This window comes from Schistocerca gregaria, chromosome 5, assembly GCF_023897955.1.
Source record: "Schistocerca gregaria isolate iqSchGreg1 chromosome 5, iqSchGreg1.2, whole genome shotgun sequence".
NCBI lineage: Eukaryota > Metazoa > Arthropoda > Insecta > Orthoptera > Acrididae > Schistocerca > Schistocerca gregaria.
Window position 1 is genome coordinate 459476379 of NC_064924.1, and position 24157 is coordinate 459500535.

General features: G+C 42.8%; 1 protein-coding gene across 7 annotated transcripts in view; it reads left to right on the forward strand.

Moving 5' to 3' along the window:
* Positions 1-23154, forward strand: part of LOC126273101 (structural maintenance of chromosomes protein 6) — a 262264-nt gene extending 239110 nt beyond the window's left edge. For all 7 annotated transcript variants that reach the window (XM_049976533.1, XM_049976532.1, XM_049976526.1 and 4 more), the window contains one exon: positions 22927-23154. In XM_049976533.1, the coding sequence (XP_049832490.1) occupies positions 22927-22960 (34 nt within the window). In that variant the 3' untranslated portion in view covers positions 22961-23154. The remainder of the gene's footprint in view (positions 1-22926) is intronic.
* The last annotated feature ends 1003 nt before the right edge of the window (positions 23155-24157 follow it).

Here is a 24157-nt window from a genome sequence, read left to right on the forward strand (position 1 = left end):
GTATTTTGCAGCCGTGACTTATTAAACTGATAGTTCTGTAATTTTCACACCTGTCAGCACCTGCTTTCTTTGGGATTGGAATTATTATATCCTTCTTAAAATCTGAAGGTATTTTGCCTGTGTAAAACATCTTTCTTACCAGATGGAAGAGTTTTGTCATACACCGGATGGAAGAGTTTTGTCATAGCTGGCTCTCCCAAGGCTATCAGTAGTTCTAATGGAATGTTTTCTACTTCTGGGGTCTTGTTTTGTCATAGGTCTTTCAGTGCTCTGTCAAAGTCTTCACACAGTATCATGTCTCCCATTTTATCTTAATCTATGTCCTCTTCCATTTCCATAATATTGCCCTCAATTACATCACCCTTGTATAGACACTCTATATACTCCTTCCACCTTTCTGCTCTCCCTTCTTTGCTTAGGACTGGTATTCCATCTGAGCTCTTGATATTCATACAGATGGTTGTCTTTTCTCCAAACGTCTCTTCAATTTTCCTTTAGGGAGTAGTGATACATGCTTCTACAATCTTTTACATTTGTCCTCTAGCCATCCATGCTTAGCCATTTTGCACTTCCTGTTGATCTCATTTTTGAGAGACATTTATATTCCTTTCAATCTGGTTCACTTAATGCATTTTTGTATTTTCTCCTTTCATCAATTAAATTCAATATCTCTTCCATTACACATGGATTTCTACTAGCCATTGTCGTTTTACCTACTTGATCGTCTGCTGCTTTCACTATTTCATCTCTCAAAACTAACCATTCTTCTTCTACTGCATCTCTTTCTGCTGTTCTTCTCAATTGTTCGCTAATGCTCTCTCTGAAATTGTCTACAGCCTCTGGCTCTTTCAGTTTATCCAGATCCCATATCCTCAAATTTCTATTGTTGTGCAATTTTTTCATTTTGAATCTACAGTTCATAACTAATAAATGGTGGTATGAGTCCACATCTGCCCCTAGAAATGTCTTACAATTTAAAACCTGGTTCCTAAATCTCTGTCTTACCACTATGTAATCTATCTGAAACCTTCCAGTGTCTCCAGATGTCTTCCACGTATATGACCTTCTTTTATGATTCTTAAACCCTGTTATCTATGATTAAGTTATGTTGTTGTTGTGGTCTTCAGTCCTGAGACTGGTTTGATGCAGCTGTGCAAAGTTCTACCAGGCAGCTAGGTCTTTCATTCCTTACCCTCAGTCCATATTCACCTACTACTTTTCCTTCTCTTCCTTTTCCTACTATATTTATTCCAGTCATCCATGACTATTATATTTTTGTCTCCCTTAGCTATCTGAATAATTTTTTTTATTGCATCACACATTTCTTCAATCTCTTCATCATCTGCGGAACTAGTTGGCATATAAACTTGCACTACTGTGGTAGGTGTGGGCTTGATTTCTATCTTGTCTACAATAATGCATTCACTATACTGATCATAGTAGCATGTCCACATTCCTATTTTGTTAATCATTATTAACTTTACTCCTGCATTACCCATATTTGATTTTGTATTTATAAACCTGCATTCACCTGACCAGAAGTCTTGTTCATCCTGCCACTGAACTTCACTAATTCCCACTATAACTGTAATCTATCCATTTCCCTATTTAAATTTTCTAACCTACCTGCCCAATTAAGGGCTCTGACATTCCATGCTCCAATCCATAGAACACCAATTTTGTTTCTACTGATAACGATGTCCTCCTTGAGATCTGAATGGGAGATTATTTTACCTCCAGAATATTTTAGCCAAGAGGATGCCATCATTATTTAACCATACAGTAAAGCAGCATGTCCTCAGGAAAAATTACAGCTGTAGTTACCCCTTGCTTTCAGCCGTTCACAGTAACTTGCACAGCAAGACCAGTTTGGTCGATGTTACAAGGCCAAATCAATCATACAGACTGTTGCCACTGAAAAGGCTGCTGCCCCTCTTCAGGAACCACTCATTGACTGGCCCCTCAACAGATAACCCTCCATTGTGGTTGCATCTACAGTACGGCTATCTGCATTGCTAAGGCACACAAGCCTCCCCACCAATGCCAAGGTCCATGGTTCGTGGGGGAAGCTGCCCCCCCCCCCCCCCCCCCCCCTCATCACTTCTGAAATCCAATATTTTTTGTACAGTAACACTAAGTCTGTGCAGTCTTTTGAGTGAGAAGGTAGTTTGAAATAATACTTAAAACTCAAGTGCTCATCTGATTCTCATGGCTCTTCATTGAATATATGGCTCATTTAAAACATGGTTTGCTGAAAACAATAATTTATTGTCTAACAATAATTTATTGTCTAGGTAGGACAATCGGGTTTGCTCTTCAAATTTGAACACTGGTGGTTTCTGTTTTTTTATCATTCCTTTTATTTTGTGTGTCTTGTATTTCAGTATAATGTCACAAATCTGATTCTGTTCTGATATAAATCATTCATTTGTGCATAACAATTCCTTAACAGTTTCATGATGATAACAATTCCATGTCTTGTACTTAACATCTGCTACCCTGTAGCTACTACTTCAGAAAGGGCACAAGAATACAATAAGTTGCAGTACAGTGATGTTAAACAATATCAAGTTCATATCCAAAAACCTTAATACACAATTAGTTCTTTTGCAAATTATTACTCAAAACATATTATAGAATAGAAAAAACTTCCAAAATATAAGTTTTATTGCCCAGATTGCAGTTGATACATATCCTGATTACTAGTTCAGAAAAGTTATATTGCCATCTTCAGATCATTGGATACATAAATTATGAAGACCATATGTGTGGCATATTGGCATCTAGCCATTGAAAACACAGAGGTAAACTCGCAGACAAGACACTCCCATGCAAACTAAGTACACTAAAATAAAAGCCGTACTTTTATCAGTTTCTGCAGTTACAATTTTTATTCTAATGTACTTAGTGTTCTATGAGGGTGTTATTATTCACATATCCAATTATCTGAAGATGGCTATATAACTGTGCTAAAACTAGGAAACAGAATATTTATTAATTGTGATCTGGACAATAAAAAGTATAATATGGAAGCTTTTTTTACACCGATATAGAGATTCCTCTCCTTCCGACAGTGTAAGAACATAACATAATATAGAATGACATTAATAATTTCAAATCTATAGTACTAATAAAGATAAGTCATAGTTTAACTTTGTTGCCAAAAATCTCCAAAAATTCGTGACCGATTTACTTCAAAATTTTATACGATACTGTAATAAATGTTAAACAGACATAGGTTTCATATTTTTTAAATATATATGTAGTTTAATGTTGTTGCCAAAAATCTCAAAATGTTCTTGACAGTTTTACTTCATATTTTTACGTGATATTCTAATAAACACATAGAATGACGTAAGTGACCTTTTTTTAAATGTATGTGTACTAAATAAAAGAGAAACAATATAAGGAATAGGATAGATTGCTACTCACCGTAAAAATGACGTATTGAGTTGCAGATAGGCATGGAGAAAAAGAAAAAAAACCTGATGTGCATGCAGCTATCGACCAAAACCTTCTGAAGCAGAGAAAACAAACATTCGCACAAGAAAGCACACCCTATTCGCATATAGCCGCTGCCACACTTAGCCGTCACCACCAGCAGCTCTGACAGGAATGCGACTGCCACGTGAATAACAATTTGGAATGGGGCTGGGAAAAGAAGGAATAGCAGGGTTTGGATGGGGGGAGGGGGGGAGAAGTGTCTGGCAGGATGTGCAGAGATTCAGAGACCGCCAGGCATAGCATCAGGAGGTGAATTAGAGGGGAAGGAATGGGCAATGAAAAGGAGGAGAGTGGAAAAGGAGGGGAACAGGGAATGGGAAAGGACAGACAGGAACATTGGCAGAGGGCGGCACACAAAAGAGGATGTCGGAATGTGAGAGGGGAGGAGGTGATAGGAGCAGCAGGTGGATACTCTTGGGTGGAGGGTAACGGGGGAATGGGTTGCCGTAGCTTGAGGCCAGCATAATGTCAGGACTGAAGAATGTGGTGTAAGGATAACTCCCATCTGCGTAGTTCAGAAAAGCTTGTGGTGAAGGGAAGGATTCAGATGACCTGGGTTGTTAAAGCCATTGAAATAAAGAATGTTGTGTTGTGCTAGAGGGTGGTCCACTTTGCTTCTGGCCACAGTTTGGCGGTGGCTATCCATCCTAGTGGACAGCTGGTTGGTAGTCATACCAGAATAAAAAGCTGCGCAACGGTTGCAACACAGCTGGTACACAATATGGTCACTTTTGCAGGTGGCCCGGCCTTTGATGGGTAAGATAAGCCTGTGACAGGACTGGAATAGGAGTTGCATGGTGAGTGGATTGGACAGGTCTTGCACCTAGGTCTTCCCCAGGGATATGATTCTTGTGACAAGAGGTTAAGATTTGGAGTGGCATAGGGATGGACTAGGATGTTGTGGATGTTGGGTGGGTGGTGGAACACTACTTTAGGAGGGGTGGGAGGGATCTTGGGTAGGATGTCCCTCATTTTAGGGCATGGTGAGAGATAATCAAAGCACTGATGGAGTATGTGGTTCAGTTGTTCCAGACTGGGGTGATATTGTGTGACAACGGGCACACACTTTGGTAGCCAGCTCTTCGGCTCCTGGGGGGTGGTGGGAGGATTGGGAGTGTTTGGGGAAATGGAACAGGAAGTCCATTTACGAACTAGGTCTAAGGGGTAGTGCCTGTCTGTGAAGGCCGTGGTGAGACCTTCAAAACACTTGAAAATGGATTTCTTGTCACTGTAGATTTGCAGTCCCCAGTCAGTGAGGCTGCATGGAAGGGACATTTTGATGTGGAAGGGATGAGAGCTGTCAAAATGTAGATACTGTCAGTGATTGGTGGGATTAATGTCGATAAAGGTGTGGATGGAGCCATCAGAGAGGAGGAGGTCAATGTCCAGGAAGGTGGCACACTGACTTTAGGAGGACCAGGTGAAGTATATGGGAGACAAGGTGTTGAGGGAATGAGGATAGGGTGTCGTGGCCTTGACTCCAGATTATGAGGATATCATCAGTGAACATGAACCATGCCAAGGGTTTGGGGTTCTGGGAGGCTAGGAAGGTTCCTGCTAAATGGCCATAAACAGATTGGCATAGGAGAGTGCCCTGTGGGTGCCAATGGCTGTGCTGCAGATTTGTTTGTATACCTTCCCTTCAAAGGAGAAGTAGCTATGTGTTAGGATGAAGTTAGGTAGGTGAAAGACGAAAGCAGTTGTGGATCTGGAGTGTGAAGGATGTTGGAAGAAATAGTGTTCAACAGCAGCAAAACTATGGGAATGAGGGATATTGGTATTAGGGAAGTGGCGTTAACAGTGACCAGTAGGGAACTGGGAGGTAAAGGGCTGGGATGTTGGAGAGTCGATGAAGGGAGACTTTGATGTGAGAGGCTAGATAACAGACGGTTGGTTGGTGGTGTTGTTCATTGAGGGCTGAAATCCTTTCCATGGGGGCACAATAACGAGCTATGTTGGGGTGTCCATGGTTATTGGGTTTGTTAATTTTGAGGAGCATGTAGAAGGTGGGTGTGCAGGGTGTCATAGGAATGAGGAAGGAAATGTATTCAAGGGAGAGGTTCTGGGAAGGACCTATGGCTTTAAGCAGGGATTGAAGGTTATGTTGGACTTCTGGGTGTGATCACTCTGGCAGAGTTTATGGGTGACAGGTCAGGCAATTGGTGGAGACCTTTCACCTGGTAGCCACTGCAACTGATCATTACAATGGTGGAGCCTTTGTCAGTAGGGAGGATGATTAGATTAGGATGTGTTTTGAGACTTTGTATGGCTGTCCTTTCCTCTGCTGAAAGGTTGGTGTTCTTAGGAAGGACCTGTGTAAAGATGGTGAGGCCAAGTTGGAGGGAAGGAGTTCCTGTGAGGTGACTAGGGGGAGTAAGGTGGGAGGGGGGGATCACAGTTGCGTGGTGATATGAGCTGGGAGAGGCAGGGTTCACTGTTGGAATTAGGTTGACTTTGGTTGGGGGGATTGATGGCAAAGAAGTGTTCCCATTTCTGGCACCAGGAAAAGAAGATTAAGTCCATGACAAGTCCAACATGATTAAATTTGGGTGTAGGGCTAAAGATGAGGCCTTTGAATAGGACTGAAACTTCTACAGGGCTGAAGATTTTGTTGGAAAGGTTGACAACAGTATTCCGGAGTTGTTTGGGCTCTGGATTTGGAGTGTTGGTAGTGGGTTCTTGTGGGATGTGGCAAGCTGAAAATGTCCATGAGGCATGAGGCATGAGGCAGGGTCTGTGTGCTGCGAGAGGTTGACATGGAGGAGTACTGTGGCTAAGATAGGGGTTGGACACTGGTGTCCAAAGAAGGCAGTAAGATGTCAGCAAATTGAAGGCGGTGTCTGTAATGCTCTTCCAGATGCTGGAGAGCAAGGGATTTAATTTCAGAAATACACTCCTGGAAATTGAAATAAGAACACCATGAATTCATTGTCCCAGGAAGGGGAAACTTTATTGACACATTCCTGGGGTCAGATACATCACATGATCACACTGACAGAACCACAGGCACATAGACACAGGCAAAAGAGCATGCACAATGTCGGCACTAGTACAGTGTATATCCACCTTTCGCAGCAATGCAGGCTGCTATTCTCCCATGGAGACGATCGTAGAGATGCTGGATGTAGTCCTGTGGAACGGCTTGCCATGCCATTTCCTCCTGGCGCCTCAGTTGGATCAGCGTTCGTGCTGGACGTGCAGACCGCGTGAGGCGACGCTTCATCCAGTCCCAAACATGCTCAATGGGGGACAGATCCAGAGATCTTGCTGGCCAGGGTAGTTGACTTACACCTTCTAGAGCACGTTGGGTGGCACGGGATACATGCGGACGTGCATTGTCCTGTTGGAACAGCAAGTTCCCTTGCCGGTCTAGGAATGGTAGAACGATGGGTTTGATGACGGTTTGGATGTACCGTGCACTATTCAGTGTCCCCTCGACGATCACCAGAGGTGTACGGCCAGTGTAGGAGATCGCTCCCCACACTATGATGCCGAGTGTTGGCCCTGTGTGCCTCGGTCGTATGCAGTCCTGATTGTGGCGCTCACCTGCACGGCGCCAAACACGCATACGACCATAATTGGCATCAAGGCAGAAGCGACTCTCATCGCTGAAGACGACACGTCTCCATTCGTCCCTCCATTCACGCCTGTCGCGACACCACTGGAGGCGGGCTGCACGATGTTGTGGCGTGAGCGGAAGACAGCCTAACGGTGTGCGGGACCGTAGCCCAGCTTCATGGAGACGGTTGCAAATGGTCCTCGCCGATACCCCAGGAGCAACAGTGTCCCTAATTTGCTGGGAAGTGGCGGTACGGTCCCCTACGGTACTGCGTAGGATCCTACGGTCTTGGCGTGCATCCATGCGTCGCTGCGGTCCGGTCCCAGGTCGACGGGCACGTGCACCTTCCGCCGACCACTGGCGACAACATCGATGTACTGTGGAGACCTCAGGCCCCACGTGTTGAGCAATTCGGTGGTACGTCCACCCGGCCTCCCGCATGCCCACTATACGCCCTCGCTCAAAGTCCGTCAACTTCACATACGGTTCACGTCCACGCTGTCGCGGCATGCTACCAGTGTTAAAGACTGCGATGGAGCTCCGTATGCCACGGCAAACTGGCTGACACTGACGGCGGCGGTGCACAAATGCTGCACAGCTAGCGCCATTCGACGGCCAACACCGCGGTTCCTGGTGTGTCCGCTGTGCCGTGCGTGTGATCATTGCTTGTACAGCCCTCTCGCTGTGTCCGGAGCAAGTATGGTGGGTCTGACACACCGGTGTCAATGTGTTCTTTTTTCCATTTCCAGGAGTGTATGTACTAGGAATTGCACAGTAGTAGTATCTTGCAGATGGAGGCCTGTGCCATGGAAATGTGTTTTTGCAGTACCAGGTTTATGAGGAATAAGGACTGACGGAATCTGAAAAGATGGAGGTCATTGTGAAAGGAGGATTAGGATCCAGAGAAAGAATTTTTATGGTTAGGCCATTTGGGAGGATTTCATGGCTTGGGCAGCATTTAAGGAACAGGATATGAGATTGGGTTTTAACCAAGAAAAGGTATACTTTTCTGAACTGGTGCAGAAAAATAAAGCAGGGGTCCATTGTAGCAGGGATGGCGTTGGTAAAACTGGAAACGACATAGGAAATACGTAAATGAGGTTGTTGGGAGGAGCTAGATGACAGAAAGAGACTAGTAAAAATGCTTAAAGGCATGCAGAGACGTGAACAGATATGCAAAAGACTCATAGATACACCAAAAAAATGCATACACATACACAGAAATATGTACATATATGTGAAAATACACACAAATATCTAAAAAATTGTACAAAAATGTGGGAAAAAGGGAATGTACGAAGTGTGGAAATTTGTGTGCCATTTGGAAGTTTGTGTGGCACAGGTAGGTGGGGAAAATAATACATGAAAATACGAAAGGATAAGCGAGGAAATGTGATCAATATGAATAATTATAATAATTGGAGGGAGGGATTTGAGACGAGAGATGCTGCACGAACAGTCTGAGCGGTCACTTAGCCTTACGTTGTGCACATATGGGATCACTGATACAGTGGGGCTCAGAAGTCACAGTGTGCGCGGTGTGGAAGGTGATGAAAATACACATGAAGGAAGAGAGAGAATGGACACTGAGAACCATAATGCTTTGGAGACAGTAACAAAGGAAAATAACACAGGATTGTGGCATGGAAGAAAAGCTATTAACAAAATCAAATTATGGAAACTCAAGATTGGAATAACGACAATATAAGGATAGAATATATAGTTACACACCATAAAGATGGTCCATTGAGTTGCAGACAGGCACTGCAAAAAGAGTGATACACTTGCAGTCATAGGTCAAAGGAAAACATTCACACAAGCAAGAAAGCAAAAGGAGAGGAGGGGGAGCAGGGAAGGGGAAATGATGGACAAGTACACTGGCAGAGGATGGCACACGGAAAGAATGAGGGAATGTATGGGGGGGGGGGGGCGCAGGCAGGTGGGCAGGTGATGGGAAGAGGGGCTGGAAACTGTTGGGTGGGAGTTGTGGGGGCAGCACGTTACTGTAAGTTGAGGCCAGGGTAATTTTGGGAGCAGATAATGTATTTGAAAGATAACTCCCATCTGCACAGTTCAGAAAAGCTGGTGGCAGAGGGGAGGATCCAGATGGCCAAGGTTGTGAAGCCACCATTGAAATCAAGCATTCTGTATTCCGCAGTATGTTGTGCCACAGGATGGTGCAGACCTAGTTTACAAACAGATTTCCCATACCATTTCCCCACACAACCTCAACCCTCCCACCACCCTCAAGAGCCAGCTACAAAAGAGTGCCCCATTTGTCATCCAGTACCACCCAGGACTAGAACAACTGAACCATATACTCCATCAGCACCTTGATTATCTCTCATCATGCTTTCATATGTGAGACATCCTACCCAAGATCCTTCCCACCCCTCCTAAATGGTGTTCTGTCACCCACCCAACCTCCATAACATCCTAGTTGATCCTTATGCCATTCCCAAACCTAACCCTTGTCACATTGGCTATATCACTGGGGAAGACCTAGGTGCAAGACCTGTCCAATTCACCTGCCCAGCACTTCCCATAGGCTTATCTTAACCCATAAAAGATTGAGCCACCTGCAAAAGCAGCCATGCTGTGTACCAGCTGTGCTGTAACAATTTCACAGTTTTTTATATTGGTATGACTACGAGCCAGCTGTCCGCCATGATGAATGGCCACCACCAAACTGTGGCCAAGAGCAAAGCAGACCACCCTGTGGGCACAATATGATGTGTAACATAACATGCTTGATATCAATGGCTGCTTCACATCCCAGGCCATCTGGATGCTCTCCTCCATCACCAGCTTTTCTGAGCTGTACAGATAGTATTTATTCTTATAATACATTCTCCACTCCCAAAATTAACCCAGCATCCGCAACCTACAGTAACCTACTGCCCCCTTACCCTGCACCCAACAGTTTCCGCCCCCTCCTCCTATCACCTCCTCCCTCTCACATTCCCTCATCCTCTTTTTGTGCTGCCCTCTTCCAATGTACCTGTCTGTCCTTTCCACTTCTCTCCTTTTCCATACCTCTTCTTTTCTGCTCTCCTCCTTTTCCTCTCCTCTCCTCTCCTCTTCTTTTCCCCTCTCCTGCTTTTCCTCTCCTCCGCTTTTCTGCTCTCCTCCTATTCCTCTCCTCTTCTTTTCGACTCTCCTCTTTTTCCTCCTTTTCCACTCTCCTTTCTCACTCCCTTCTTTTGCGTCCACACCCACATGATGCTTTGCCTGGCATCCCTAGCCCCTGCACGCCCTCCAAGATTGTACTTTCCCCCTTCCCCCCAATACCCTGCTATCCCAGCCCTTCACCCCACTCCAGATTGCTATTCAAGTGACAGTCACATTCCTATTGGAGCTGCCGGTGGTGGCGGTCAAGTGTACGTGAGATGTGCTTGCTTGTATGACTGTGGGTATGTTTTCTTTGCTAAGGAATGGTTTGGCTGATAGCTGCATGTGTATCAATCTTGATATTAGCAATGATCAGTTCCATTGCACGGGATAAAAACTGTAGAAGAAGACCAAGGAATGAATATAGTAAGCAGGTTCAAATGGATGTGGATTGGAATAGTTACTCTAAGATGTAGAGGCTTGCACAGGATAGACTAGTGTGGCGAGCCGGATCAAACCAGTCTTTGGACTGAAGACCAGAACAACTACAACAACAACAACAACAACAAGCTTACAGTGAAGTTTGTGCATTTCACTCCACTGAAAATAACACAAACATATAAACTTTCTTTTCCTTATTATGTGCTTCTAATAGTGTTATGTTGAAGATGTTTAAAATTGATAATCAGATTTCACTCATAGTAAGTTTTATGGGCTTCTTCATTGACAAAAAAATGAATAAAGCTGGGGAATAACACTGTGTGCAACTAACCAATTATAAAAAATGTCTGACTCTTGAGATGTGGACACAGATTTTTGGCTGTTAGGCAAGCCTCGTGCGATACTTGCATTTACAGTAACTACCAGATGATTGCGTTAGAGAGTTTGGGCTGTTGACTAGCATTGAAACACTGCTGACTGGCTTAGCAGAAATATTTGAGCACCAGCTGATTTAGATTTGCCTGTAGTGAAAGAAAATCTTTGCAGTGTGGAGCGATGGAAACTTTGATTCTGTGGAAATGAAAACCTGTGCCCATTTCACATTCTTATTACTGATGGTTTGTAAGTTCTGTATCTGAACCATTCATTCCTAAAAGAATGTGATGTACAATCTTCGTCAAGTTTGGTGCTTTCATCATCACAGAATCAGTAGTCTTCATCAAATGACTCCCCTTCATTACAGTAGTTACAAAGTGTATATGTGGTAGAACATTGATTTGAGAATTCCCTCAGACCCAAAGAAGTAAAACTCTCTTCTCCCCTCCCCCATCCCCCTTCTGTGGTGGAAGGGATGGAGAAGTGTCTTCCGTCATAATCAAATCTGAACATCAGGCTTGATACATCATTAAGTATGAACAGCATGATGAATTGTAGCTGTAACTGGAGGAATTTCTTTGCCCTACTGTATTTCCTTGGCACTGATAATTTCACGTACCAATCAGTCTTTCTGAAGGAATGGATGTGGTGATACTGCTGCTCTGCTAAGTATAAATTTCTAAGCTAATGGATATCTACAGATTTTCAGTATCATTTATTTGGTTTCCAACAGTAGCACATTTGCTGAGGTTAAATTTGTAATGACCTGACAAATTCTAATAGCACTGTACTTCATGGTGTTAATTTCATTGGGAGCATATTTTGGGGCATTGCCATGCAAAATGCCATAATTATTCAGTACTGAATGAAAGAGGCTGCAGTATAGGGAGGGTCACCTCAATATGTTGGAAAAGCAAAAAAGGGGGAAAAAAAAAGAAAAAAAATTCTGTGACAATCTTCGCATGGAAATGAAATGTGTGGCAGATAGCAGAAGGAGCTTTCTCCTTAACAACTCCTCTTGTACCATATATATATTTTCTATGTGGGAAAAAATATCTAAAAACAAAGATGATGTGACTTACCAAACGAAAGCACTGGCAGGTTGATAGACACACAAAATTCAAGCTTTCGCAACCAACAGTTGCTTCATCAGGAAAGAGGGAAGGAGAGGGAAAGACGAAAGGATGTGGGTTTTTTAAGGCAGAAGGTAAGGAGTCATTCCAATCCTGGGAGCGGAAAGACTTACCTTAGGGGGAAAAAAGGACAGGTATACACTCGCACACACACACATATCCATCTGCACATACACAGACACACACACACACACACACACACACACACACACACACACACACTCTTTGCCTTTAAATATGTCTGCTTGTGTCTGTGTATGTATGGATGTGAATATGTGTGTGTGCGCGTGTGCGTGTGCGCGAGTATATACCTATCCTTTTTTTCCCCCTAAGGTAAGTCTTTCTGCTCCCAGGATTGGAATGACTCCTTACCCTCTCCCTTAAAACCCACATCCTTTCATCTTTCCTTTTCTTTCCCTCTTTCCTGACGAAGCAGCCGCCGGTTGCGAAAGCTCGAAATTCTGTGTGTGTGTGTTTGTGTGTTTTATTCATTGTGCCTATCTACCGGCGCTTTCCCGCTTGGTAAGTCTTGAAATCTTTGTTTTAAAGAAACTTCCACATGGGAAAAATATATTAAAAACAAAGATTCCAAGACTTACCAAGCGGGAAAGCACCGACAGACAGGCACAATGAACAAAACACACACACAGAATTACTAGCTTTCGCAACCGATGGTTGCTTCTTCAGGAAGGAGAGGGAAAGACGAAAGGATGTGGGTTTTGAGGGAGAGGGTAAGGAGTCATTCCAATCCCGGGAGCGGAAAGACGTCCCTTAGGGGGAAAAAAAAGGACAGGTGTACACTCGCGCGCACACACACACACACACACACACACACACACACACACACACACACACACACACACACACACATATCCACCCGCACTTGAATCCATTTGCAGGTCTACTCCAATACTCCATAAGCTCATATTTGTTTCATTAAATGGCAATGTGAGACAGTGTCAAATGCCTTACTTAAGTCAAGGACACGGCATCAGCCTGAGTGCCATTGTCCACCATGCTGTGGATCTCATGGACGAACAGAACAAGCTGACTTTCGCAGGCTCTCTGTTTGCGTAATCCATAGAGGAGCTTTTCATTTTCCAAAAAAAGTCATAATTCTTGAGCATAAAACATGTTCCATAATTCTATAACAGATTGGCGTCAATGATATAAGTCTATAATTGTGTGGATCTGTCTTACAGCCTTTTTTAAAAAATGGGAATTACCTGCACTTTTTTCCAGTCGTTAGGAACCTTTCGTTGCTCAATTCGATCTACAATAAATTACTGCTAGAAAGGGGGCAAGTTCTTTCACATAATCTTTATAGAAGCTTACAGGTATCTCATCTGGTCCTGAAACCTTTCCACTACCAAGCAATCGTAGCTGCTATTCAATTCCACGAGTTATCTTAATATCTCCCATTTCGACGTTTGCACGATGGTTTAAAGGAGGGATAGTCTTATGATCTTCCGCAGTTAAACAACTTCGGAAGACCAAATTCAGTGTCGCCCTAACCGCCGTCTGTTTCACGTCTGCTGTGCAGCGAGCTACCTTAATTTAAGTATTAACTATATTTTTCTTACTTGTCACTTCTTCTTCGGAGTGTTTTTGCTTTTAGGAAGCTTTAATTGTCGAGTGCTAGTAATAGTGTTCCATAGATTTCGTGTTTGTTTTGAATACAGTCAGAGAGAGTCCCTTTAGTCAGCCATAGTGCCAGTAGTGTCAGTGTCGCCCTAACCGCCATCTGCTTCACGTCTGCTGTGCAGCGAGCTACCTTAATTTAAGTATTAACTATATTTTTCTTACTTGTCACTTCTTCTTCGGAGTGTTTTTGCTTTTAGGAAGCTTTAATTATCGAGTGCTAGTAATAGTGTTCCATAGATTTCGTGTTTGTTTTGAATACAGTCAGAGAGAGTCCCTTTAGTCAGCCATAGACCCAGTAGTGTCAGTGTCGCCCTAACCGTCGTCTGCTTCACGTCTGCTGTGCAGCGAGTTACCTTAATTTAAGTATTAACAGTATTTTTCTTACTTGTCACTTCTTCCGTGTGTTTTTGCTTCTAGGAAGCTTTAATTGTCGAGTGCTAGTAATAGTGTTCCATAGATTTCGTGTTTGTTTTGAATACAGTCAGAGAGAGTCCCTTTAGTCAGTCATAGTGCTAGTAGTGCTAATGTTTGTCTTGAATATAGTCCAGAGACAGGTAGTGCTATTTTCATTGTTTTCTACAAGAAGTGGTTAGCAATCGAAGTTTAGTCAATAATCAGCCGCCTTTAGTGAATTAGCAGTCTAGTTAAAAGTTAAGTCTCTTCAGTAAATAGATTCCTTAGGATGGATAGGATGTGTGACTGCTGTGTACAGACGCAGGAGGAGCTGGCCACTGTTCGCGAACAGCTGAGCGTTTTGATGGCCGCGGTCTGCCGTCTTCAGGCTGCTGCCTCGGAGTGTACCGGCAGTGGGAAGTCTGGTGCGTCGCAAGGTACACCCCAGGTGTTACATGCTTCACCCACTGTCCCTGCTGTCGAGACATCTTCGCGGGTTCAGCGGCGTTCGCGGCACATGAGGCGGAGGGTCAATGTGGAGGCTGGCCGTGTGGCATCGCCCGCTCTGCCTGTGAGTGGACATGTGGCTGCTCCTTCAGCAAGGTCCGATCAGGCACACGGGGGGAGGGGTTTATTAGTTATTGGGAGATCCAACGTTAGGCGGGTGATGGAGACCCTTAGGGAAATAGCGGAGAGGTCGGGGAAGAAGGCCAGTGTTCACTCAGTCTACTTACCGGGGGGCCTCATCCGAGATGTGGAGGAGGCCCTACCGGCGGCGATAGAGAGCACTGGGTGCACCCGACTGCAAATTGTTGCTCATGTCGGCACCAATGACTCCCGCCTTCTGGATTCAGAGGTCATCCTCAGTTCGTACAGGCGGTTGGCGGAGTTGGTGAAGGCAGAAAGCCTCGCTCGCGGGGTGGAATCAGAGCTAACTATTTGTAGTATCGTTCCGAGAACCGATCGCGGTCCTCTGGTTTGGAGCCGAGTGGAAGGCTTAAACCAGAGGCTCAGACAATTCTGCGGAGAGCTGGGGTGCAAATTTCTCGACCTCCGCTATCGGGTGGAGAAATGTAGGGTCCCCCTGAATAGGTCAGGCATGCACTACACGCCGGAAGCGGCTACGAGGGTAGCGGAGTACGTGTGGAGTGCACATGGGGTTTTTTTAGGTTAGAGAATTCCCTCCCTAGGCCCGACAAGACGCCTCCTGAGACGCGGCAAGGCAGGAGTACGCAAAATGCAACAGGGAATAACAATATTAATGTGCTAATAGTAAACTGCAGGAACGTCTATAGAAAGGTCCCAGAACTGCTCTCACTAATAAAAACGGTCACAACGCCCATATAGAACTAGGGACAGAAAGTTTGCTGAAACCACATGTAAACAGTAATGAAATCCTAAACTCTGATTGGAATGTATACCGCAGAGACAGGCTGGACAGTGAAGGGGGAGGCGTGTTTATAGCGATAAGAAGTGCAATAGTATCGAAGGAAATTGACGGAGATTCGAATTGTGAAATGATTTGGGTGAAGGTCACGGTTAAAGCAGGCTCAGACATGGTAATTGGATGTCTCTATAGGCCCCCGGCCTCAGCAGCTGTTGTGGCTCAGCACCTGAAGAACAATTTGGAAAATATTTCGAGTAGATTTCCCCACCATGTTATAGTTCTGGGTGGAGATTTTAATTTGCCGGATGTAGACTGGTAGACTCAAACGTTCATAACGGGTGGCAGGGACAAAGAATCCAGTGAAATTTTTTTAAGTGCTTTATCTGAAAACTACCTTGAGCAGTTAAACAGAGAACCGACTCGTGGCGATAATATTTACACCTTCTGGTGACAAACAGACCCGAACTATTTGAATCAATTAATGCAGAACAGGGAATCAGCGATCATAAAGCGGTTACTGCATCGATGATTTCAGCCGTAAATAGAAATATTAAAAAAGGTAGGAAGATTTTTCTGTTTAGCAAAAGTGACAAAAAGCAGATTACAGAGTACCTGACGGCTCAACACAAAAGTTTTGTCTCAAGTACAGATAGTGTTGAGGATCAGTGGACAAAGTTCAAAACCATCGTACAATATGCGTTAGATGAGTATGTGCCAAGCAAGATCGTAAGAGATGGGAAAGAGCCACCGTGGTACAACAACCGAGTTAGAAAACTGCTGCGGAAGCAAAGGGAACTTCACAGCAAACATAAACATAGCCAAAGCCTTGCAGACAAACAAAAATTTCGCGAAGCGAAATGTAGTGTGAGGAGGGCAATGCGAGAGGCTTTCAATGAATTCGAAAGTAAAGTTCTAGTACTTGGCAGAAAATCCTAAGAAATTTTGGTCCTATGTCAAAGCGGTAGGTGGATCAAAACAAAATGTCCAGACACTCTGTGACCAAAATGGTACTGAAACAGACGATGACAGACTAAAGGCCGAAATACTAAATGTCTTCTTCCAAAGCTGTTTCACAGAGGAAGACTGCACTGTGCTTCCTTCTCTAGATTGTCGCACAGTTGACAAAATGGTAGATATCAAAATAGACGACAGAGGGATAGAGAAACAATTAAAATCGCTCAAAAGAGGAAAGGCCGCTGGTCCTGATGGGATACCAGTCCGATTTTACACAGAGTACGCGAAGGAACTTGCCCCCCTTCTTGCAGTGGTGTACCGTAGGTCTCTAGAAGAGCGAAGCGTTCCAAAGGATTGGAAAAGGGCACAGGTCATCCCCGTTTTCAAGAAGGGACGTCAAACAGATGTGCAGAACTATAGACCTATATCTCTAACGTCGATCAGTTGTAGAATTTTGGAACATGTATTATGTTCGAGTATAATGTCTTTTCTGGAGACTAGAAATCTACTCTGTAGGAATCAGCATGGGTTTCGAAAAAGACGGTCGTGTGAAACCCAGCTCGCGCTATTCGTCCACGAGACTCAGAGGGCCTTAGACACGGGTTCACAGGTAGATGCCGTGTTTCTTGACTTCCACAAGGCGTTTGACACAGTTCCCCACAGTCGTTTAATGAACAAAGTAAGAGCATACGGACTATCAGATCAATTGTGTGATTGGATTGAGGAGTTCCTAGATAACAGAACGCAGCATGTCATTCTCAATAGAGAGAAGTCTTCCGAAGTAAGAGTGATTTCAGGTGTGCCGCAGGGGAGTGTCATAGGACCGTTGCTATTCACAATATACATAAATGACCTGGTGGATGACATCGGAAGTTCACTGAGGCTTTTTGCAGATGATGCTGTGGTGTATCGAGAGGTCGTAACAATAGAAAATTGTACTGAAATGCAGGAGGATCTGCAGCGAATTGACGCATGGTGCAGGGAATGGCAATTGAATCTCAATGTAGACAAGTGTAATGTGATGCGAATACATAGAAAGATAGGTCCCTTATCATTTAGCTACAAAATAGCAGGTCAGCAACTGGAAGCAGTTAATTCCATAAATTATCTGGGAGTATGCATTAGGAGTGATTTAAAATGGAATGATCATATGAAGTTGATCGTCGGTAAAGCAGATGCCGGACTGAGATTCTTTGGAAGAATCCTAAGGAAATGTAATCCAACAACAAAGGAAGTAGGTTACAGTACGCTTGTTCGCCCACTGCTTGAATACTGCTCAGCAGTGTGGGATCCGTACCAGATAGGGTTGATAGAAGAGATAGAGAAGATCCAACGGAGAACAGCGCGCTTCGTTACAGGATCATTTAGTAATCGCGAAAGCGTTATGGAGATGATAGATAAACTCCAGTGGAAGACTCTGCAGGAGAGACGCTCAGTAGCTCGGTACGGGCTTTTCTTAAAGTTTAGAGAACATACCTTCACTGAAGAGTCAGGCAGTATATTGCTCCCTCCTACGTATATCTCGCGAAGAGACCATGAGGATAAAATCAGAGAGATTAGAGCCCACACAGAAGCATACCGACAATCCTTCTTTCCATGTACAATACGAGACTGGAATAGAAGGGATAACCGATTGAGGTACTCAGGGTACCCTCCGCCACACACCGTCAGGTGGCTTGCGGAGTATGGATGTAGATGTAGATTCAGTATTTCAGCCTCCTCTCTGTTATCTTCCGTTTCGGTGCCGGTGTAGTCACTGAGAGAATGAATAGACGATTTTGACCCACTTACTGATTTTACATACAACCAAGATCTCTTAGGGTTTTCACTCAGGTCAGTTGACAACGTCTTACTTTCAAGGTCATTGAACCCTTCTCTCATTGCTCTCCTTACACTCATTTTCACTTTCTTCAGCTTTTTTTGTCAGCTAGGTTTTTACTTCTCTTTAATCTGAAATGAAGTGCTTTTTGTTTATGTAGCACTTTCCTAACACAGCTATTAAACCATGGTGGATCTTTTCCAGCCTTACTCGGATCACACTTCTCTAGGGCATATTGAAGGATGCCATTGAATTTTTTCCTTTTGTTCTCCAGGTCTTCATCTTCATTACCAAATATTTGGTGCTGACTGCTGAGATATTCTGAAATTTGTGTCCTGTCACCCTTGCTGAGCATAGAAAGAAACTTCCACATGGGAACACGCGATCTAGTGTGAAAAATATATAAATAAAATAGAAAGAAACTTCCACATGGGAAAAATATATTAAAAACAAAGATTCCAAGACTTACCAAGCGGGAAAGCGCCGGCAGACAGGCACATGAACAAAACACACAAACACACACACAAAATTACGAGCTTTCGCAACTGGCAGTTGCTTCGTCAGGAAAGAGGGAAGGAGAGGGAAAAATGAAAGGATGTGGGTTTTAAGGGAGAGGGTAAGGAGTCATTCCAATCCCGGAAGCGGAAAGACTTCCCTTAGGGGAAAAAAAGGACAGGTGTACACTCGCGCGCGCACCCCCCCCCCCCCCCCCCACACACACACACACACACACATCCATCCGCACATACACAGACACAGACACAAGCATGTCTGCTTGTGTCTGTGTATGTGCGGATGGATATGTGTGTGTGTGTGTGTGTGTGTGTGTGTGTGTGTGTGTGTGTGTGTGTGCACCTGTCCTTTTTTTCCCCTAAGGGAAGTCTTTCCGCTCCCGGGATTGGAATGACTCCTTACCCTCTCCCTTAAAACCCACATCCTTTCATTTTTCCCTCTCCTTCCCTCTTTCCTGACGAAGCAACTGCCAGTTGCGAAAGCTCGTAATTCTGTGTGTGTGTTTGTGTGTTTTGTTCATGTGCCTGTCTGCCGGCGCTTTCCCGCTTGGTAAGTCTTGGAATCTTTGTTTTTAATATTACCTTTCTTAACATTCCTTGTAGGATCCGTTGCCATAGATGCTGTCACAGCCTTATGATCACTGATACCTTCCTCTACATTAACCAGTTCGATAACTTTAGGTGTGTTTGTTGCTGGGAGGTCTAAGACGTTACCTCACGAGTTGGTTCTCTAACTATCTGCTCAAGGTAATTTTTGGACAAGACATTGAGAACAATGCCACATGATTCCCTGTCCCTGTCCCTGGTACCAGTTTTGATGGCATAACACTCCCAATCTATACCTGGCAAGTTGACGTCACCCCCTATTACAATGGCATGATCAGAAAAATTGTAAATGATACTGTGCAAGCTCTGTCTGAAGCACTCTTACAACTACAGATCCTGATCCAGATGGTCTATAAAAGCATCCTTTGATTCCCCCAGATTAATTCACATTCAGAATCCACGATAACCTTGTTAGATTTTATCAAATTTTTTATTGCAATAAACATTCCGTGATCATTGATGCCTAACCTATCCTTATAATAAACAGTCCAGTCTGAACTTAGAATTGCGTTGTCATTGACGTCTGCCTTCAACCAGCTTTCCAAATATATATATTTTCCATTTGTAGATTCTCTCCGTTCAAATTTGCTACCATTTTGATTTTGGTTTGTACATCTGTTATTGAAATTGTTGAATCTATCCTTTCATATGATCTCAGATCTTTTAAGAAGAAGAGATCTACATGAGGAGGTTTTACAACTCCATTGTACTGAAGCCACAGTTTGGCATACACACTTATCATGAAAAGAGAAACACCTCTCAATACATTTTTATTATCGATGGATAGTTCAAGTTGTGAACTTAGCAGAAACATTTTAAGCAACAAATTGCTCTTGCCATCTATCTTGCTTACACATTGCACCAAGAGGGTATATTTTCAGTTGTTTTTTTCTTCCGAAGTCTCCTCCCAAAAGTATTGCACAGAGCTCTGTGAGTTCACAGTAATTACCTCTCAGTGTTGGTTTGTCTAATTCATTTTCATAAAAATCAGACATTTCCTTAATTTCTGACTCATTAAAAAACAAATCCACAATATTTTTGGCTGTGTGACAAGTTCTGGCATATGTGCTTTTCCAGTTTTCTATTCAATGTTTAAAAAATGGTAGGTTAGGACTGCTTGTTACACCAAGTACCTTACGTTCAGATACACTTTCATAGGTGTGATGATGGATGGGAAATAAACTACTCTCTATCCATTACATGCTCAAGTAAGGTGTTTGCCCCATTAAGACATGCATTGTTTGAGGCAGTTGTGTTGCTGCAGAGAATTTGTATATTGTCTTTAATACCCCAGTATGTTAATGAATTTCAAACAGCATTTTTTCACTTTCTCTTCACAAGAACGGTTATGTAGTATTGGAATGCCAATGAGCTGCTCACAGTCCCCAAATAATACTAGAAGTCTTTGCCCTTTCAGGCCCATGACATTTAATGCTGGCAACAGTTTACCATCCCAGTGAACAGTAAGAAGTACATGGCATGAAAACTGGTTGTATTGTTTAAGACCATTCTCTTTTCTTCTTCTGATTTTATGAAGAGAACATTGATTAATACATAGGTCTTCAGTATTGTAACCATGTGCCCCTGCCGCCACCTGAAGAATATATACGGTATCTTACACTCAGTTGAGATCTATCCAAGGCAGCCACTATAATTTTTTAATAATGAAGTCTTTGTTTCTTCACTTTGCAGCATTGTCGAATGAACAACTATCAGAAGTATGTTCTAAAAAGTCACCATCACCAAAGTTAACTTCATCAGAACTTGAAAATGTCTTCTCTGATTCCTCAGATGATGAAGAGTTTAGTACAGCAGAACATGTAGAAGTAGATGTTGTGCACTTTTGTTTCTCTTGCTTCGCCCTTCCTTGTTTATCCACAAGTATTTGGTTTACTCCACCAAGGGAGCCTTTACGCCAAGGATCTCCTAATCAAGTTATATATAATCTAGTACATCACTTGGGTATTTCATATCAAATAAATTAGTGTAATTTTTTTCTGCATTCTTCATCTAGGGAAAAAGGATGAAGAAGAGGGTTGTTGTTGTTGTTGTTGTGGTCTTCAGTCCTGAGACTGGTTTGATGCAGCTCTCCATGCTACTCTATCCTGTGTGCAAGCTTCTTAATCTCCCAGTACCTATTGCAACCTACATCCTTCTGAATCTGTTTAGTGTATTCATCTCTTGGTCTCCCTCTACGATTTTTACCTTCCACCCTCCCCTCCAATACTAAATTGGTGATCCCTCGATGTCTCAGAACATGTCCTACCAACCGATACCTTCTTCTAGTCAAGTTGTGCCACAAGCTCCTCTTCTCCCCAATTCTACTCAGTACCTCCTCAATAGTTATGTGCTCAACCCAACTTATTTTCAGCATTCTTCTGTAGCACCACATTTCGAAAGCTTCTATTCTCTTCTTGTCCAAACTATTTATCGTCCATGTTTCACTTCCATACAAATACTTTGAGAAACGACTTCCTGACACTTAAATCAATACTCGATGTTAACAAATTTCTCTTCTTAAGAAACACTTTCCTTGCCATTGTCAGTCTACATTTTATATCCTCTCTACTTCGACCATCATCAGTTATTTTGCTCCCCAAATAGCAAAACTCCTTTACTACTGTAAGTGTCTCATTTCCTAATCTAATTCCCTCAGCATCGCCGACTTAATTCGACTACATTCCATTATCCTCGTTTTGCTTTTGTTGATGTTCATCTTATATCCTCCTTTAAAGAGACTGTCCATTCCGTTCAACTGCTCTTCCAAGTCCTTTGCTGTCTCTGATGGTATTACAATGTCATCGGCGAACCTCAAAGTTTTTATTTGTTCTCCATGGATTTAAATACCTACTCCGAACTTTTCTTTTGTTTCCTTTATTGCTTGCTCAATATACAGATTGAATAACATCGGGGAAAGGCTACAACCCTGTCTCACTCCCTTCCTGACCACTGGTTCCGTTTCATGCCCCTCGACTCTTGTAACTGCCATCTGGTTACTGTAGAAATTGTAAATAGCCTTTCGCTCTCTGTATTTTGCCCCTGTAAGGGTGTGTAATATAATTTAGAGCAAAAACTTCAAATAGTTATTAAAAGTATTGTATGATTACTAATACTTTCTCTTACATAAATACCATGTTTCTAGTTTGCTGTCTGCACTCATTACAGTATCAAAGTGCTTTTCAAATTCCTACAGTAATATATTTCGTACTGTTCAGTACAAAAGTAGGTGGCAGTGCATACATATTGGTTCAGAGAGTCTCACATGAAAAACTCCATCAAACTGCTGATAAACCTGAACTTCAGAACTTCAAATATCACCTGTTGGAAAGAGATTTAAAATTTGAATATTTCACAGTAGCAATTATTGTCAACTTTAACAATAAAATTAACCTTATTATCATGTTAACCAGTTCAGTTAAAAATTCTTACCCTCCTTACATTGACATTTTTTTAAAATCAAATTCTACCTTTGGATTTTTCTTTTACAGGTTGGAAGCACCCAAACGAGGAAACTGCCTATGACAAGGTGAAATACAACACTAATATGAATACTACCAGAAGTGTAGATACATTATGTATGTTCAGTCTGTGTGTCTTGTTTTGTATTAATGCCTACAACTGATGATAGGCTGCACTTGTTTTCATTTTAAATAGTGCTGAACATCCGTGATTTAGAATATATTGTATTATGAAAGTAAAACATTTTACCTATTTTCCATGTTGTATATAAAAACATGCATGAATACACACACGTTATTACATTTATACAAGGCAGTCAGGAACTGTCTGAAAAACTAATAAGGGTGTTGCAACCTAATTCAAAAGCAAATTTCCCTGGCTATCACTCCCAGTCCTGGTACTGTCCTTCCAAAAAACAACTTAGGAGTACACCTCTTGTCACTCAGTATTATCCTGGTCTTGAACATATTAATCAGCTACTTCGACAAGGCTATGATTTCCTAAAATCATGCCCTGAAATTAGATCCATCCTGTCTGATATTTTGCCCATCACACTTAGAATAGCTTTTCTTTGCCCTCCCAATATCCACAGTACCCTTTCAGTTCCTATGCTCCTTCTGTACTCAGTTTCCTACCCTACAGCTCATACTCCTGTGATTATTGCCGCTGGAAGACTTGCCCTATCTATGCACCCACCACCACAACCTATACCAGCCCTGTAATTGGAAAAATGTATACTCTCAAACAGAGAGCCAATTGTGTAATGACACCTGTCGTATACCAGCTGGTATGTAAACACTGTTCAGTTTTTTACATTGGTGTGACTACCACAAAGTTATCAGGATGAAGGGGCATAGGCTTTGGGTATATACTGGCAACACTAAAATTGTGGTGCAGAGCTTGCTCTACAACACAAATTGTGACCTCAGTGCCTGTTTTACCACACATTTCATCTGGATTCTTCCCCCTAAAACAAAACTGTTGTTGTCAGCATGGTGTGAGATGTGTATAATATGGATTGCTGATAAATAAAATATTTTCAGACTTGTAACTGTTGAATGTTTATGCCAAAAGTTATACCAGTTTTTGCGGCCACAATAATAATGTGATCCGCAAGAATGTAAAAAATGGGTCTTCACCAGCTGAGATGTAGCTATCTCAACAAATTGATTGAACTAAACAAATGCAGAACTGCTCATTAATTTAGACATGAAATGTTGTTGCAAAAAGTTCGTGAAATTTACATAACTTTAGATCTGC